Source organism: Hibiscus syriacus, unplaced genomic scaffold (assembly GCF_006381635.1).
Source record: "Hibiscus syriacus cultivar Baekdansim isolate YM2019G1 unplaced genomic scaffold, ASM638163v2 tig00110893_pilon, whole genome shotgun sequence".
Lineage (NCBI taxonomy): Eukaryota > Viridiplantae > Streptophyta > Magnoliopsida > Malvales > Malvaceae > Hibiscus > Hibiscus syriacus.
The window spans coordinates 279,153-298,615 of NW_024062901.1; the positions used below are offsets into that span (position 1 = coordinate 279,153).

Here is a 19,463-nt window from a genome sequence, read left to right on the forward strand (position 1 = left end):
AGCTGCCACATTCAACAAATTTGATAAAACGTTCATAGCGAGAACAAAGAGGTAAGGCGAAAGAGGGTCGCCTTGTCTAACACCACGGCCACCTCTGAAATAGCCAACGAGACTGCCATTGAACATGATCGAGTAGCTCGGTTTAGTGAAGCATGCCCCAATCCAACCAATAAATTTCTCAGGCAAGCCCAATGCCTTCAGAGTAACCAAAATGAAGTTCCAATCAAGGGAGTCGAAAGCCTTCTGGAGGTCTATCTTCAACGTGCATCTAGGGGAAATATTTTTCATATTATAACCCCTGACAATCTCTTGGGCAAGGAGGGTGTTGTCAACAATGCTTCTCCCTTTAACGAAAGCAGTTTGGTTTTTGGTTACCATGTCGGGGAACACAGCAGACAAGCGCTTAACCAAGATCCTGGTGATGGTCTTATAAATCATAGTGCAACAAGAAATAGGCCTGAAATCTTTGACTAAGCTAGGATTTGGCACTTTGGGAACAAGGACAACAGCTGTGGAGTTAAAAGCATGAAGAATGAAAGAGTTGTCGAAGCAATACCTAACAGCAGTTGTGAAATCAACTCCAATAATGGGCCAAGCAACCTTATAAAAAAAGGATTATAACCATCAGGTCCAGGGGACTTGTCGTTTCCCTGTCCCCATAAGGCTTCCCGAATCTCTACGTCAGAAACATCACGACATAGAACAGTGTCAGCACCCAGGGGAAGGGAGTAATTGAGGAGATCTTTAATTGTAGCTGTGCTACAGCCCTTTACATTTGCATCGATCGTACCCAGCTGATACTGAAAGAATTTGATCACCTCATTTGCCATATCATCGAAAGTGTCGAGCCTAGTACCAGATTGATCAAAAAGAACCCTTATCGTACTGCTTTTCCTTTTGCTAGCCACCACCGAATGAAAGAAGCGAGTACCTTGATCACCCTCATTTATCCAACTAGCTTTAGCCTTTTGCTTATAAAAAAGCATCTCAACTTCTTCAAGGGAATGAAGCTCCCTTTCAGCTTGCATTTCATCGTTGACAATACTGCCAGCAGAAAGATTTGCAAGTTGAAAACGCATCAGCTCCTCTCTTTTCATTTTCACCTGATTGGAGATGTCATTGAAGTGGCTTTTGTTGAGATATCTGAGAGGACATTTTAACCGTTTGAGCTTTTGAAAAAGTACTTGGGCAGGATTACCCTCCACTGGAACCTGCCAAGAATCCCTAACGATGGCTAAAAAGTCCGGGTGCAGAGCCCAAAAATTAAAGAACCGAAACGGTTTAGGCCTAGTCACAGGGGCTGCTTTCCGGAGCCACACTACAGCAAGACAGTGGTCAGAATCCCCCGGGGCGAGGAACTCTACATCGGATTCAGGAAAAACATCAATCCAATCAGATTTCACCAGGACTCGGTCCAGCTTGCGAGCTAAATACGAATCCTGCTGCTTGTTTGACCAGGTAAGTAAGGGACCAGTGAACGGGTGGTCAAAAACCCCCAGGTTTTCCACACAGCTCTGAAAGTCCGAGATATCAGCTAGAGTAGAAGCATTGATGCTACCCGAGCTCTCCTCAGGGTTCAAAATGATATTAAAATCGCCCCCAATCAGCCATAGAAGGTTGACAATATCCAGGGAGATTAATTGGTTCCATAGGTGTCTCCGAGCATTACCATCATTCAATCCATACACTGCAGTGACACAAAAGCTCTGTCCCTCAAAAGAGCCCTTAATCGAAACACTCTGATCATACGCATAGATGACAGAACAAGCCAGGTATTTATGCCAAAGAACCCAAATACGACCATTGACTGCGTGATTGTAGTTGCAATAGGAGTCCCAGTCACTAAAACTCCGGTTTAGAATGTCAGCAGAGTTAATTTCCTTAACACGAGTTTCCAGCAGACAGAGGATGCTTATATGACAGCTAGTAGCCCAATTAATGACTTTCCTCTGTTTATGAGGATTATTAAATCCTCGGATATTCCAAAAACTAACTAACATGAAATAATGGGAGAGGAATAGGTACCACCCCTGTCCTCCATTTTCTTCACTTTATCAAGCTGTTCTTTTTTCTTCAACTTTAAGTCCTGAACAAGTTTAGACACTCCTAAAGAAGCTGCTCTCTGCTTCTTACCATCATCAGCAGGCAGCAAATTTTTAGGATCAATTGAGGTAAGAACCTCAAACTTATTTTTTGAAGCTCCTAAAGTAGCTTTAGGTTCTTTCGTTAGTCTACCCCGACCACGTTTAATAGGGGGATTACTTCCTGAATTCCCCACATGAGCATTTAAACCCGCCATATTATCTCTACTAGAATCAGCATGGACCTTCCCTACACACTTCACTTCCACTAGTGTACCATTATTAGGAATAGACTGTTCAGAAAAATTCAAAGACTCAGTACATAACCCAGAGCATTTCACCACAATCTCAGCTGGGCTTGTATTAACAATTTTCTCCTGGGCTGGTATTGTTTCAACACCATCACTCATCACCTCCAATCCAATTAGACTGTTGTCAACAACACCCTGCTTAATTTCCTGAGGAGGAGCTTTTGCCTTCCATACCTGTTCCTTCTTCTTCCCCAAAGGACATAATTTCATTGAATGTCCAAATTTCATACATTTAACACACGAGGCAGGAAGCCAAGGTACAAAAACCTTAATTCTCACTACAGACTCATCATAAAGAAGCACATCAACAAAATCTGGAATTTTCGAGCCAACAGAAATTTCAACACAGACCCTAGCATACTCAAGTCTCGCTCTAGAAGCAGTAATGGAGTCCATGTGTAAGGGCTTACCGATAGCACTAGCAATGTAGCTGAGTCCCTTCTTCGAAAATAATTCCAAAGGAACATTAAAGAGTTGAATCCAAATTGGCATACGATCCAAATCAAAGTGCAGCTCCTTCAAATTCGGTTCCCATTTCCTGAGGAAGAGGGGCTTATACTGTACATGCCAGGGACCATTTTCTAAAACCCAGTCCCTGGCCAAGGAATTATCGAAAGAGAAAACAAAAAGGTTGGATCCGGCGAGGCTCACCTTCACCGGAGCGGCTTTGCCCCACATCAGATCAACTGTTTTCTGCAACAAGCCAAAGTTAGGGGTTGAGCCAATGAACTGCCCAACCAGAGCATGCCTCCATTCCAAAATACCCTCCTCGAACACATCTCTTGGAGGTTTCACCATGAGCAAACCCGTAGCCTCCGACGGGGGAAAAAGTCCAATTCTTGCTCGTTACCTGCCGCAAATAAACTTCTCTAGTCTGTGGCCATACCAGCAGACATTGCCCAACAAAATCCCCAAAGAATCAACCAGAAATTGAGCAAGAATCAAACAATCGAAGATCGAAAGAGAAGAAGGATAGCCTGCTTTCAGTCGTTGTTAGTCCTGCTAATTATTTTTTAATATACGATAATTGATAAATTAATATAAACTATGATGTGTATATTCGGAATTGATGAAAAAGACATATTTAGAACGTAAGTTTATTATAGTTAGAAGTTAGCGTCTGATCGAGTCGAACTAAATTTTTTGAGTTATTTGTTAATGAGTTATATTTTATAATATAACTTGAATTTAATTTTTTTACGTTATTCAAGTTCTATTTTATAACTGTACTTGAGTTTGAAAATTTTTAAGTTGACTTTATAAAATTACGAGTCCAGTTTTTTCTAGTCGAATAGATCAATTTTTAAGTCGAATTGAATTTTACTCAATCGTAATAATAATATTTGTTCCACGAGGACGATGAGCGTAATGAATCATCCACTTTTTATTCAATAACTATCGGATACAACAGACAAGTATAGAGTCTTTTTCAAACTGTGTGTTACTTATGAGCTTTCTTCTAATGAAATAATAGACCATATTATTTTATATTCTACATATTTTCTAAATAATTTTAAAATAATATTATAAGAAAATAAATATAATTCATATATTTATTTTTAGTATAATTAGTTTTGGGTTTCAAAAATCGTATAATCCTTATAACATAAAATAAAATCATACTATTGTTCTAGTTCATATGCACATACGTGCTTTGGATTTTTAATTATTTATTATATATATATATATATATTTATAAATTATTTACTTCAATAATTTTATAATTTTTTAATAATATTAAAGAGAATAATTTCTTTTACTACTCTAAATTATTTAAATTATATTTAATATCTCTATTTTTTATTTTTTAACAATTACGTTTAGATATATTAGAGGTGAACTTTGATCTTCTCACCAATTAAAATTCATTTTCCCTCCAATAAAACTACACGTTCCTTATTTATAACAAATTTTTCACTTTTGTATCTTTCCTTAGTCAAATAAAATCATATGCATATTTGATTTAATAAGACTATCATAAACAAGTAAGTGGAATACAAAATTTTCTTTTCTATATTTTATTATTGAGATATTTTACTTTATAATTTTATCTAGTTAAAATTATTTTTCTTCTTATCACAGTATTAGAAGGTTTCTTCAACTTTAATCTGCGGGTAATTATTATTCTTTTTCAAATTTATTTATTTTTTACTATTAAATGTAGTTAAATAGTTTGAATATGGTTTTTGTCGATTTTATATCATTGTTATTGAATTGATATGATATTAGGGTTGCTTTGTTATTGAATGGACATGGGTTTATCCAATCATCCACGATTTTAATAAAAAAAATTATTGTGTTATTGGTGACGATATGATTTATCAATGAAAAAAATGTACACCAATTGGTATCAAAATTAATTGTCACTTAATACAAATTAAAAGGTGATGTTATCCATTAAGGTCACTATATGTTTAACAATACATGACGAAAATAAAGACATCGCCACTTTTGAACATTAAGTGACATACTTAGGGTGACGATTGCCGTGACATCAACTTTTACCTCACAAATGACAATTAGTGACGTAAGTGTAATTTTTAGTGACAATAACTTAGGTACCACTAATAAGAAATTTTGTTGTAGTGCAATTATAAGGTATTTTATGTGAGCATTACATTAATCCAAAGAATAGTTTATTGCTTGACATAGCTTATTATCAATGTTTAATTACTACAATAAGAGTACCATTTATTGTTAATATTATTGTCCAAAGACTTGATATTGATGTAGTGTTTGGTATCCTGAGATGAGAATTAGCCATAATTTTGAATTTATTTGTTTACTACAATAAGAGCATCAATTTTATTTATGTTTTGTTATGTATTTATTGCTATCACAATATTTGCTATTATACATTTTCTACTAATGCTTAAGAAAACGAATCTCAATGAATGAGAAAATGTACTTACATAAGGTTTTGGTTACATAGACTCTGCACTAAGGAAATAACAATTTTCCTTAATTGGTATAAGGGATTTTGAGAGATTAAATTTGTTAAAATTTCATAAGTTTAATGGTCATGAAGCACAACATTTTAGAAACCTTTAGGAGTACATAATCTGAAAAGATTGCTAAGGCTAATAGTTTCCTTGAAGAAATTGAGAAATATTTTCCTAAAAACTCTCCATTTAAGATGAAAAATTATTTCAGAAAAACAAACTCAACAACCTTAAAGAACAAGTGTCATTAAGAAGATCCAAGAGACGAGAGAAGTATTATGTTAGATAATTATATTTCTAAAAGAAATAAAGATGAAAATAGAATAATGAAAGATGATATAGTCAACTTTCGTCATGTCATAACAGTTATGACTCGCAAAAGTGAATTAATGTCATGTAAGAAAAGTATAAGTTCAATACAAAATAATAAAGTTTAAGGATTTATCTCATTACCGAAAGGTGTAAAGTTGATTGGTTATAAATGAACATTTATAATCAAGATGGATGCAAATGGTTATGTTGACAAGTATAAGTCGAGTCTTGTATATAAAGGATATACTCGGAAAGTAGGCATTAATTTTGTAGAAACTCTCTTTGGTTTCTGAAGACACTAAAATTCGTTCGTTTAAATTACAATATACGTATATATATATAACAAATTATAATGAATGTATATATTATTATTTCAGGCCCAAAGCCATTACAAATAAATCCAGCAGCCCATTTACAAGATTTAGCAGCCTAGTAGAGACCCAACAGCACGTAACCCAGCAAGCTAGGGTTCCTAGAACCCTAGCATCCCTCCCCAGCGCCGCATGGTCAACAGTAGACGTCCAAGAGTCCCACAGCCGAATCCTTCGATCAATAACCCTCACCCATGTCCGAGTTTCATGGCCACCTGTCTCTCGTCCTCAACAAGCCCGCAAGGATCTCGGTCAGCACCAACACACCAACGATGCAAACATCAGTGTTTCAGTCGAAATGAAATTCCTAGAAATAGTTTTGCTTCTACTATAAATTCATGTAACAAGATACTACAAGGGGGGGATTTTTACATGAGATTCACACACAAAAATAGACGAGATATCGAGTGAGATACAAAGCATTGAAAACATTTTGTAACCCTTACGAAGTGAAATAAAATGTATTAAATTTTTTACCTTGGTGATTCTTCTCTTGCATGCTATTCTCATTCGCGTTCATGGCCGATTTTGGCCCCAAAAAATAAAAAAAATACATTCGGTCGATGACTGGAGGGGGAAGAGTTCGAAGTTTGTTTTTCAGATCTACACCCCTACGAGGCTTATTTTTAAAAACGGTTTGGATTTTTAGAACGAGGGAGTCGAGATCCTTTAGATGGGCAAAAAAAAATTGGTTTCACCACCGATGATCGACGGCCGGCGCCGGTCAATGGCGGCCGACGAGGCGGCGAAGGGAGGCCGATTTCTGGGTTCATCGAACCCACGGTGGTGTTCATCATTTCCGAATGAACACTTGAGAGAGAATTCTCTCTTTGCTTTTGATTCGTTTTGGATCAAATGGAAATATGAAAATGTGTTTAAGAGGTTGGGCTTTATACCCAATCTGTTGGACCGCCTACGACCCGACCCATCCACCTTCTGAACCGCGTGTTTCTAAGCAAAAGTGGGTAAACAACACTTTTGGTCCCTCGTAGTTTTTAAAGCGTTATCTTGACCCCTGAATTAAGTTTACACCTTAATATTTCTTTGCAATTTGACCTCTAATTTGTGGTTCTTTCAATTTAATCCCTACGCAATTTAATTTATTTTTTATTTTTTATTTTTTTTATTTTCTCATTTTTATATTGAGAAAATAACCTCAGTGACCAAAAATCCAAGATAATATACGATTTTGATCAACTTTTTTTGGATTTGCGAAAATGACCAACAAAATCGCAATGCGATCTCTAATTCGCATTGCGATCTCCACTATCGCAAATTCGCGTTGCATTTCGCGTTGCGATAATTGAAAATCGCGTTGCGATAGTTGAAAATCGCGTTACGATTTTCCATTTCGCGTTGCGATTTTCCAGTTCGCATTGCGATAGTTGAAAATCGCGTTGCGATTTTCCATTTCACGTTGCGATTTTCCAGTTCGCGTTGCGATAGTTGAAAATCGCGTTGCGATAGTCTATAGCTGTCGATGCGATTTTCCAAATTCGTTGCGATTTTCCAGTTCGCGTTGTGATAGTTGAAAATCGCGTTGCGATAGTTGAAAATCGCGTTGCGCTTTTCCAGTTCGCGTTGCGATAGTCTACAGTTGTCGTTGCGATTTTCCAAATTCGTTGCGATAGTCTACAGTTGTCGTTGCGATTTTCCAAATTCGTTGCGAAAATTCGTTGTGATAGTTAAAAAAAAAGATTTTGTTTCTTAAGAATTTTCTCTAAAAAGATAGTATCCGCGCGGACGTGTCAAAGACACGTATTACCACGACCACGACCACGACCACGACCACGACCACGACCACGACCACGACCCGACCCGACCCGACCCGACCCGAGACGAGACGGACGGCGGCGGCGGCGCGCGAGAGTCCCCCTTGTTCTCTATCACTCAACAAGGAAGTGGGAAAGCCAAGCCTTAAATACCATTCTCAATAGTGTTTCCAATACTATGTGGGATTGAGCATTACCAACACTTGTTTCCAATACAATGTGATTATTCAGGAAACAATTAACAATCATGCACCTTAAAACAACTGAATCAGCAACCAATTGCATTAGTATTATACGATTAAATATGTCATAATTAAAAGTCAATCTACAATCAATCGCGATTATTGCAATTTTTAGCAAAACATTCAAAAATAATATCACTATTTAAGGCTCAATCCCACATAGTATTGGGAACAAGTGTTGGTAATGCTCAAATCCCACATAGTATTGGAAACACTATTGGGAATGGTATTTAAGGCTTGGCTTTCCCACTTCCTTGTTGAGTGATAGAGAACAAGGGGGACTCTCGCGCGCCGCCGCCGCCGTCTGTCTCGTCTCTGGTCGGGTCGTGGTCGTGGTCATACGTGTCTTCGACACGTTCGCGAGGATACTATCTTTTTAGAGAAAATTCTTAAGAAACAAAATCTTTTTTTTTTAACTATCGCAACGAATTTGGAAAATCGCAACGACAACTGTAGACTTTCGCAACAACAACTGTAGACTATCGCAACGAATTTGGAAAATCGTAACGACATTGTAGACTATCGCAACACGAAATGGAAAACCGCAACGCGAAATGGAAAATCGCAACGCGATTTTCAACTATCGCAACGCGAAATGGAAAATCGCGTTGTGGTTTTCAACTATCGCAACGCGAAATGCAACGCGAATTTGCGATAGTGGAGATCGCAATGCGAATTAGAGATCGCATTGCGATTTTGTTGGTCATTTTCGCAAATCCAAAAAAAGTTGGTCAAAATCGTATATTATCTGGGATTTTTGGTCACTGAAGTTATTTTCTCTTTTATATTACATTATATTATATATACATATATTTTTCTTTCTTAACTTATTTATTTTATATTATATTTATACTTATATATATATTTAATTATATTTTTTCTACTTTTTATATTTCCTTATTTCTGGTTTTTTACTATTATTATATATTTTACATATTTTCCCATTTTATTTTATTTTATTCTTTTTTCCTTTACTTATTTTCTATATTTTACCTTTATTTTTTATTTTTATCACGTTTATTTTCTTTATCCTTATTTCATTTATTTTATTTACTTTTCTTTACCTTCACTTCACTTCATCTTTTTCATTTTCTTTGTTTTTTTCTTTATATTATTTCATGTATCTCATTTGTTTTTATTTCATTATCTCTATTTTTTCCATTATTTTTTTATCTAACATGTTTCTTAGTTTCTTAAGGGTACACTTTTAAGTTAATTAAATGTAAGTAATTCAGATCAATTTTTACCTTTTTAATTAAACTTGCAATTTTCTTAATTTAAAACAACTGGAAATTATGTAGTACCGAAAGGGTAGTTCAAGGGTGCTAACCCTTCCTTGTCTGTAACCGACTCCCGAATCCGACATATCACTGGTAAGACGCAGATCATGTAAGAAATAAGGTATTCAGTCAACCTATTTGCTTTAAAATAAATGATCGGTAGCGACTCCTAATTCATTTAACCCAAGTCGAAGCCCAATTCCGGGCTCAACTGAAAGACGGTTGCGACAGTTTCATTGAAATAATCTTTCAAGATAATCATGATACTTGTTGCTCATATTTGATCTTGAGTTACATAAGTTGAATTTTAAAATTGTGTTTCTAAATAGTAACATTGATGAGATATTTTACACGGTGCAATTAGAAAATTGTGTCTGTGGATACAAAATTAATGATATGCAAATTAGGGAAATTCATTTATGAGTTTAAGTATGACTCATGTTAATTATATAACAAATTTTATCAAATGGTTATCTCGTTTGATTTTATGATGAATTTGATTGACAGTTGTCTATACTATAAGTTCAGTGGGAGTAAATCAAATGATACCCCTTATCGCTAAAGGAAATAATTTTAGTCTTGATCAGTGCTTTAAGAATGATTTTGAAACTAAGGAAATATTAAAGGCTCCTTATGCTTCAAAAAAAATGAGGAGTTTATTGTATACTCAGGTTTATATGAATTCGGACATCGCGTATGATTTTAGGATATTAAGCAATTTAGGTATGAATAATTGGATAACAACCAAATTGATTCATACGAAACATTTAAGAACCAAAAAAAATTACATGCTTACATATCGGAGGTCTAGTCATCAAGTTTATGGACTCTGAATTATTGGAATATAGATGTAAAATTTTATCACAAAATTGCTAATTATGGATTGATAAGAAGACCACTTGAGTTATTTTGTGACAATAAAGTTGCAGTCTTTTATTCCATATACAAGAGAAACACCTTAAAGTCTAAGCACATAGACATTATGTTTTTGGTTGTTAAAGAAAAATAAGAGTGGTTATGTGTTTATAGAGCATATTGGTACAAACTCATTATTACGTGCTTATTAAGGAACTGTCACTCAAGGTCTTTCATGAGCACACTACATGTGGGTGTAATATCATTTAAGGATATTCAGTTTTAGTAGGAGTTTGTATTTTCAATACTCGTTTTTTATAAACAAAATTTTAGTTACTTCAGTTTAAGGATATATATTTTAAGGTTGTTTTATGTAGAAATAAAGTTTGTTTTGGTTTATACATACTCTTGTTTTAGTAAAATTTGATCTCACTAATATTTAAAGAGGACCAGTTGAAAATAGACATGTGCGGTTTGCATTACATGTAATTTCCATGTTTTTTATTTTACCAAACTCTATGGACCATATTTATTATTTTAAATGTCTAATATAACTAGGAATCGATCTAGGCAGGGCGGTCGCGCCCTAAAACAATCTAAAATTATTGTATATTTTAAAATTTTTATGTATTTTCTATTGAAAATATTTTTTCGCCCTCCTAAAATTTTATAAATTCAAGTTCGCCCCCTGAAATTTTCATAAGTTCAAATTCGTCCCCTATCATAAAATCATACGTCCGTTCGTGAATATAAGTCTTTGATAGTGATTAATATTGCAATAATTATAGTTTTTAATGTTACGTGGTTTGCATGTTATTTTATATGTCTATTTATTTTATTTTAAAAAATAAAAAGTATTTATAAATTATGATAAATAAAATTTCCCTTTTATTCAATTAATATTATTTTAGTATATCTAATTACATCAAATCCAATTATATAGAAAATTTCTAAACGCACCTTTAATATTAAAAATTAGTAACATTTTTATTAATATTTTATATTTTTTACCTTAAATAAAAAACTTATATAACACCATTGTTAATGACTACGTCTGAAATACAATTAAGATAATTATATGTAAAGGCTGATGGCTTAGAAGAAGTGAATGTAGAATGCACAAAAACGTGTAGGGGTGTAAAAAAAAGTCTGTAACCGTTGATCATAATTATTAATTAGTATAATCGCTATATTTTATACGTTAATTAATCAAAATGTGTAGGGGTGTTAAAAAATAATAATTGACCGTTAAAATTACGATTACAAATTTTAATAAACAGTTAGCCGTTAATAAATTAAATTTATAATTAAATTTATAATTTATTCTACTTTTACACAAATAACTTAATATTTTTATTTATAATTTATATATATATTCAATAAAACTTGTACTCAAATAACTTAATAAACATTTTTTTATTTTTAATTTTAATTTTTAATTTCATTCTAAATACAAAAACATAATTACACCGGTGTCAGTATATGTTATGTGCTACATTTTTTATTTTATTCACTTATATTGGTGTAAGTATGTGTTAAGTGCTACATTTCTTTTAGTATGAATTATGAATGTTTTTTTTACATAAAATTGTAATAAGTGTAAGTTAACCTGTAACCGAACCGTTAACACTGAATAATCATTTATTAATAGTAAATAATTACCAGCTTGTTCTATTAAAATCAGCATTATAAGTAATTGAAAATACACATTTTTTGTGATTTTCAGTATTTAAATATTTATACAAAAAGTTCTTAATGATTTTTATGAAGGTAAATTAAATCCTTTATTAAAGTTTAAAGTTTAAAGTTTTTATTAATCAATTTTTATTTCAAATTAACCTTGAATATTCCCAAGCAAGAATGGCCGAGGATCAAATGTTGGGGAGTTCAAATATTTATATAGTATCTGTATACGTGCACGTATACATATTTAATCTCTCAATTAAATTCGATATTTTAACAATTTCTCCAAAAAAAATATGTCGATTATAGTTAATTCTTTTATGATTATATATATTAATTTAATATTAAAATGTAATAAATCAATTAAAATATTATGAGGTGTGAAAGTATATAAATAAATTATTAGCATTGCCGCTGAAGTTTAGTTATATACAATACACAAGTCTTAAAAATAGATTAAATAATAATAATAATAATTTTTAATAAAATCCGTTAGTTTTATTAAAAATAGAAAATATCCAAAATTAAACTGAATATTTACACGCATAACTTAAACGTAAACGAAATTATAATTAGGATATTTTCCTATAATCATTGACACAAAAACTAGTCACCTAGATCACACAAATACCATAAAAGGAAAAAGGTTAAAAAAACCTAACCAATGCTCGAAAAAAATAAAGATACGAACAAATTTGACTGCATCAGTAAATGAATCACAAAAGGGGATGAAACAACTGAAAGACTATCGACAAATTGTAAATCAGAGTCAATCGACGGGAGAAAATTATACACGAACGCAAAACGCGTATCCAAATCAATCCGATGGTCCAAAGTAGGGAAGATCGTCATAATAACAAATAAGTTCCATCTTGATCAGTCGTGATGATATCAAATCCAACTCTGAGAAAAAAAGATAAACAAAAACAACGACCAAACAACCAAAAGTTACCAAAAGGTAAAGAAAAACATGCCACAAAGACAGAGATAAACGTGTCACAAAGACAGAGATAACTTCGGGTGAAGACAGTCGTCCCCTAAAATTTTAAAATAATAATAATTTTAAAATAAGTGAAGATATAAAGAATATATAAACCAAAGAATTGTTGAAGGTGAGACCCAGGACCCTCCTAACATTTACATAGAAGAATTTTTTTTATCTTAATTGAAAAGTACAACTTTATTAGTGTAATGATTTGAATATCTCAATCTAATGCATTTTAATCGACCCTTAAGATATATAAATAGATGTGAGTGTGATTAAAACAGTTCAATAATTTGTTATTAAAAACTCTAAAATAATAATATTTTTTAGGGGTGTCCTTCGAGACTATGAGAGAATATAAATTTGAGGATATGCACTTTGAAAGAAAAAAAGAACTCCTCAGAAGAAGATGAAGCATGGGATCACGATGTAGCTAACTTCGGGTGAAGGCAGTCGTCCCCTAAAATTTTAAAATTATTTTATATCTTATATTTTTTTATATATTTTTTATTCCGTTCTTATGTTATTAGAGAAGCTGATTTCTGGCATATGAAAATCCCCATGAATGGAAGCTGGAGCTTCTCATCTCTTTCTGGGCCGGGTTCGTGATCTCAGTGTGAGGTGGTACATATGGGAAGAATTACGCTCACCTGCCCCCAAAGTTGCTTGGCATCACATGGTATGGTTCTCTGGACGAATCCCCAAGCACACCATTATTGTATGGATGGCCATATTAAACAGGTTGCCTACTCGGGTTAGACTCCTGCGTATGGGCCTCGCTATTGAATCTGATAGCTGTTTATTTTGTGGCAATAAGGCAGAGACAAGAGACCATCTCTTCTTTGAATGCCATTTTGCCAAGGATCTTTGGAGCTCTATTCTGGATCTTTGTTGCATCCCTCGTGTAGCTTGTAGCTGGGAGGGAGAACTGGCTTGGGCTTCTTTGTTGCTCAAGGGCAATTCTCTCATCGTTAAAATACTTAAACTTGCTTGGACTGGTCATGTGTACAGTGTTTGGAAGGAAAGAAATAGCAGGTTGTTTGGGAATAGAGCCAGATCAAAGGAAGAGCTGTTGGGAGATATCAAGGAGGCAATCCAATTACTGTTGGGAGGTAAATCCTTCAACACAGCTGGTTCATCTAATATTGCCCTGTCTGCAAAGTGGGGCATTGCTTGAGTAGGTATTGTTCTTATTTTCTGCCTGGTTAGATGGCGATTGTACTATGCTTAGCTCTGCAAATCAGCTGATTTTGTCATTGTATACTGTAGCAGTTTTCTACTTCTTGGGTAATGAATTTGAATTATCCAAAAAAATAAATAAATTTGTCTTCTAACATAAAATCCTTCGTCCATCTTTACATGGGATCACAGAAGAATTGCAATAAATTTAGAACACTGAAGCTAAAAAAACAATTGTTGAAATTAATAATCTAGAAATCATAAAAATGTTGAAGAACTATACAATCAACAGACATTCATATGCTATAATCAGAACGATAGCAAGGAACAATATAGTTTAGCCCACTTTATGATTGCTTTTAGTACAAATAAACAGGTGGACTTACATTTGTTTAGTTCTATTGCAGTTGAAATGTTGTGAATTGTACATAATAAATGTTTCAATAACATGCTTCCAAATGAGACAGTGATATCTAATATTGATTCTATTGACGGGAACAAACTTTTCTAGTTAATTATTGGTGGTTTATTTTTTTTAGTTTAAGAGAAGAGTCATAATTGATAAGATAACGACCGTTTAGAGATGTTTATGTGTGAGAAATTTAAAAGCATAAAAGAAGATGTGATGAAAGAAAAAATCTCTATTCGGATTCACTCGTAGTTGATGAGTGTTTATAGTGATCTTATGCTGACAATGTCAGATATAAGATTATTATGATTATTTGTAGGTCAGCTATAAGGCTATTAAATCTTGAATTTTGTCGATGGTCCTATTTAGAGGTTTTGATTATGCATTGTTGCTCATTTGAAGGTTAATGATACTTTTGCCCTCGGAAATTAGAGATCCTTTAACAACTCCAGCGGATAAAGAAATTTGTTTAAGATTTTGAGTTGACAAACAACTAAAAAAATTTAGAAATCATCCCCAAAGACATAACAAATTAATTTGAAGGATGATACTAGTTAGAATTAACAACATTAAGAGCAGAGAAATCTCTAATGAAGGGATGAAGGTGAGTGGAATAACAAAAAAAAAAAAAAAAGAGTGAAGACGACTTAGGGATTTTGACAAAATATCAATAGAATAATAGGAAAGATGTTTAACATCAAATGCTCTATATCATTAAAGAGAGACATTTATAAAATAGCCCAAAGTTCAACCAACTAACTGGGGTAAGCAACATAACCTAAAGTTGGCTAACAAGTTAACTGATGCATACAGAAAGATGATACTTTAAGGAATAACAAAAAAAAAAAAAAAGAGTGAAGACGACTTAGGGATTTTGACAAAATATCAATAGAATAATAGGAAAGATGTTTAACATCAAAATGCTCTATATCATTAAAGAGAGAACATTTATAAAATAGCCCAAAGTTCAACCAACTAACTGGGTAAGCAACAATAACCTAAAGGTTGGCTAACAAGTTAACTGATGCATAACAGAAAGATGATACTTTAATATTTTCGTAGGTCAGCTATTAAATCTTGAATTTTGTCATGATAGATCATGTAAGTTTGTCGACGGTACTATTTAGAAGATTTGATTATGCGTTGTTGCTCATCTGAAGATTAATACTGCTTTCGTCCTCAGAAATTAAAAATCCTTTAACAATTTCGGTTAATAAAGAAATTTGTTTAAGATTTTCGATTGACAAACAACTAATAATTTCTAGAAATCATCTCTAAAGATATAACAGACTAATTTAGGATGATACCTAACATAACAAAGATTTAAAAATAAACAAAATTCGCAACAAAAGAAAGGAAATTAAAGAAGCAGAAGAAGAGACGGAGGCTTAGACCCCGTGCGTCAAATGGTGAAGTTAGAAGAAGAGAGCATGATGGAAATGTGTGTGATGAGGTGCTAAGCTTGAACCCCATCAAAGCTTATGGGGGAACAGCAGCATTAACAATGGCACCAGCTGCGTCAGGTGAATCACCACCCAATTCACCCAAACTCTTTCTACACATCACCATTTGCACCATTCATTTCCTTTCCACCAAAACACCGCCTTCACAGATTTGGTCAATACATATAAAACACTAATAAAAACAGCTTCATTTCAACATGTGGATGCAGCTCGTCTCTACAATATTTAATTAGAGGTTGCAAACGGATCCTTTGTATCGGGTTGGATCGGGTTTAATTCGGATTTAGTTTGGGTGTATAAAAAATTGGGTCAGGTCGAGTCATTTCGAGTCTAGATTATATTCGGTTTAATTTTATTCGGGTTGGATCGAATTTGGTTCGGATTTAGTTTGGGTGTATGATAAATTGGGTCGGGTCGGGTCAGGTCAATTCTCGGGTGGATCAATTTTTAGGTCGAGTGACTATCATATTAATTATTTTTCGATTTGGATCAAAATTAGATCAGTTAGATTTCAGATCGGATCAATATCGGATCGATTGATTTTCGATTAGGCCAATTCATATTGAATTAGTTATAAGTCTACTCAAGTATATATAGAATTATTGATATCTTGTAAAATATGTATTCTTATTTGTTAACCTTATCATTTAGGCTTAATTCAGTTATAAGTCTAATCAAGTATATATAGTTTTCGGTTCATATTGCTTTCAGTTCAAATTAATTTTAGATCCGATTAAATTCAGTTCGGGCTAAATTTAGTTTAGGTTGTTTCGATTCTTTCGATTCAGGTTAATTTTGGTTCGGATTGTTTTCAATTCGGGTCAAATTGGATGTGGGTTCATATTAGGTCAACTAAATTTTGGTCATATTCAGGTTAATATTGGATATTGGGTTGTATAAATCGGTTCGAGTCAAGTTTATCAAATCATATCACATGTATTTATATTATCCTAAAAATTATAATTAAATTCTTATACTTTACTTTTTCAAAATTGAGTACATGCATTATTTTTTAATTTGAAAATCTTTATCTCTTTTCTATTTAGTTTAATTTTATCATTACTTTGTGACCTAATAATTATAAAAGAATTAAATTTTTTACAAAAACAGTCAAACTACACAGAATAGGCTTAAATAACTTAACGAGGTAATCAAAACTAATAAAGAGAATCAAAGGATGACAATTACTTTAATAGCATGTCACATAATTACTTTAACAAATTACATTGTTCCTCTCTAATAGCATGTCACATAAGATCATAGCAAATTACTTTAACAAATATCAAATAATAAGAATAACATTTTTTACGAATCCTAATTTTAATTCTAATCTTAATTAGAGAGGAAGAGGAAAGTAAAATTATAGGAGAGAAAAAACAGAAATACTTCTAATTCTATTAGAGATGTATCACATTATACGACCATTGATAATCACATTATAATAATATCACAGATATTATCAAATATTTTAAATAATAAATTTCGATCAAAAATACGGTACCATTAAATTTTTAAAAGGATTTTAAATATTATTAGTACACAATTTTTTTTTAATTTACAAATCTGAATGATGGGCAAATTTGAAACATAATTAGAGATTATAAACATGTAAAACAAGTTGACAACCATAAAAGAATTTAACTTGGTATAAAAAATAAAGGAAAAGAATATTCGTTCCTACCGATGAAAGAAAAAAAAACGCGAAACTGTATCCTCTAAAGAAAGATTTCTTAAACAATTCGAAAACTTAGCTAGTAAGTTTTAATTTACATATTTACCCTTGCATTATTAGTGGGGAGTTCTCAATAATTGAGAGTTGGCCCCACTTGGACCCACCGAACCCTCCCAACGATTTAATAAATTTGCAAACACAACGCCCTTGAAGAATAGAGTATTTCAAAATCAATCCTTTTAAACTACCGAAATTACTCTCGAGTCCTAATTCGAGTGTAATTCTTATTCTCTTTTTGAAGTAATTCGTGTATAAATAAATATACGTTTATATATCCATCAGTTACGTGACACAAGTCCCTCCCTCTTCTCTCCCTCGCTGACCTCGAAAACCTCAGCCGCCACCAGACGGTGTTTCGCGGTGGCCCTGAACCCAATGACGAGACGTTACGTGCCTTCGCTTCCTGCTCCCTCGCTGCAACGAAGCGTTTTACACAAGCAGCGGTCATGGTGTCCTGACGCGGAGCGAGAAGAGGCGTGGCTCAAGAGGAAGGAGCTTTATGGCCGGGGAATCCGCCGTACTCAGAGCTTCACCGACCATGATATAGAGGACCTCAAAGGCTGCATAGATTTAGGTTTCGGTTTCGAACCAGATTCGCCTGAATTGGATCCGAAACTATCCCCAAACTCTACCCGCTTTGGAGTTTTACTGTGCCGTTAATCGCCAATTTAACGGTGGAATGTCGAGGTCTTCGTCCATGTCCTCGATGGACTCTTTAAGTGACACTGGTAGCACTGCCTCGATAATTGACCAAGGTAATGTTTAGTATCAAAGTAATTTTCTTATTAAGTTCAATCGAACTACACTCGCATCGTGTTTCTTAATTGTTTGATTTTGATTTATTGTATTATAGGCGACGATCCGGAGATGGTTAAAACTAGGTTGCGTCAATGGGCGCAAGTGGTAGCGTGTTCGGTGCGGCAGATTTCCGGGGAACCTAAGTGATTCACCGTGGATGTTCTCTTCTCTCAGTTATTTTTTGTATAGAGGCGTTAACAATATTCGAGATAATAATTAGCTTCTCTTTAGGGTTTAGGTCTAAACTTCAATTTTGTATCCTAATACATGATTTAGGTTTAGGGTTTGGATTTATTTATATAATGCGAAAACTAGAAATCTTCAAGGTGCTGGATTGGATGCGGGTTTAACTTTAAAATTTCTATTGAAAATCTTTGAGCTTATTACTACTTTCTTCAATTGTTTACTTCCTTTATATGTTCATGAAATCTACTAGAGAAGTAGGAAGATCTTATATTGCAAGCTAGCAAGAAGTACAGAGCAGCATCAGTTGATGCAGTGGTAGATCTAATGGAGCCTCAATCTGCTACCATGCTTCATTATATTCCATTATTCACGTTTGTTCCGTGCTAACTCTATGCATTTTGATTTTCCCTGAACTTGCATCATTTTCCTGCACGTTTAAGACTTTAAGTATACAAAAACGTTTTCTGCCACTAACATCGACAAGCCCTCCCGGGTTAAGTTACTTGTTTAAGACCGGTGAAGGTCTGTCATCGCCATCTCTCTCTCTCTCTCTCTCTCTCTCTCAACTTCACATGATTGGTACAAGCAATTCCATGTTGCTGATGTGAAGTCTCAAGATTTAGTTGCCATGGTTCTGTGTACCTCTGACTTCAGTGAATATACAGCTTGGTATCTGCCTGGAATTTGAAGCTTGTTACCATCACGAAAGATGATTGATTCCTGAGAAATGAGGATGTGTACTTGTATAGTATGTTATTTTTTGGGGTAGAATGGATTGGACTAAGATGCAGTGGGGATTGGGGACACTGAACCCTTGTTTTCCGACGTACATAAGATTTTATTTCATTATGGGTGTAAAATT

General features: G+C 33.7%; 1 protein-coding gene and 1 pseudogene across 1 annotated transcript; both read left to right on the top strand.

Moving 5' to 3' along the window:
- The first annotated feature begins 675 nt into the window (after positions 1-675).
- LOC120145054 lies at positions 676-18,814 on the top strand (annotated as a pseudogene).
- Positions 13,400-14,011, top strand: LOC120145336. The gene has a single exon (XM_039159203.1). It carries the CDS (start codon positions 13,400-13,402, stop codon positions 14,009-14,011), a length of 612 nt encoding a protein of 203 aa, XP_039015134.1.
- Positions 18,815-19,463: the final 649 nt, after the last annotated feature.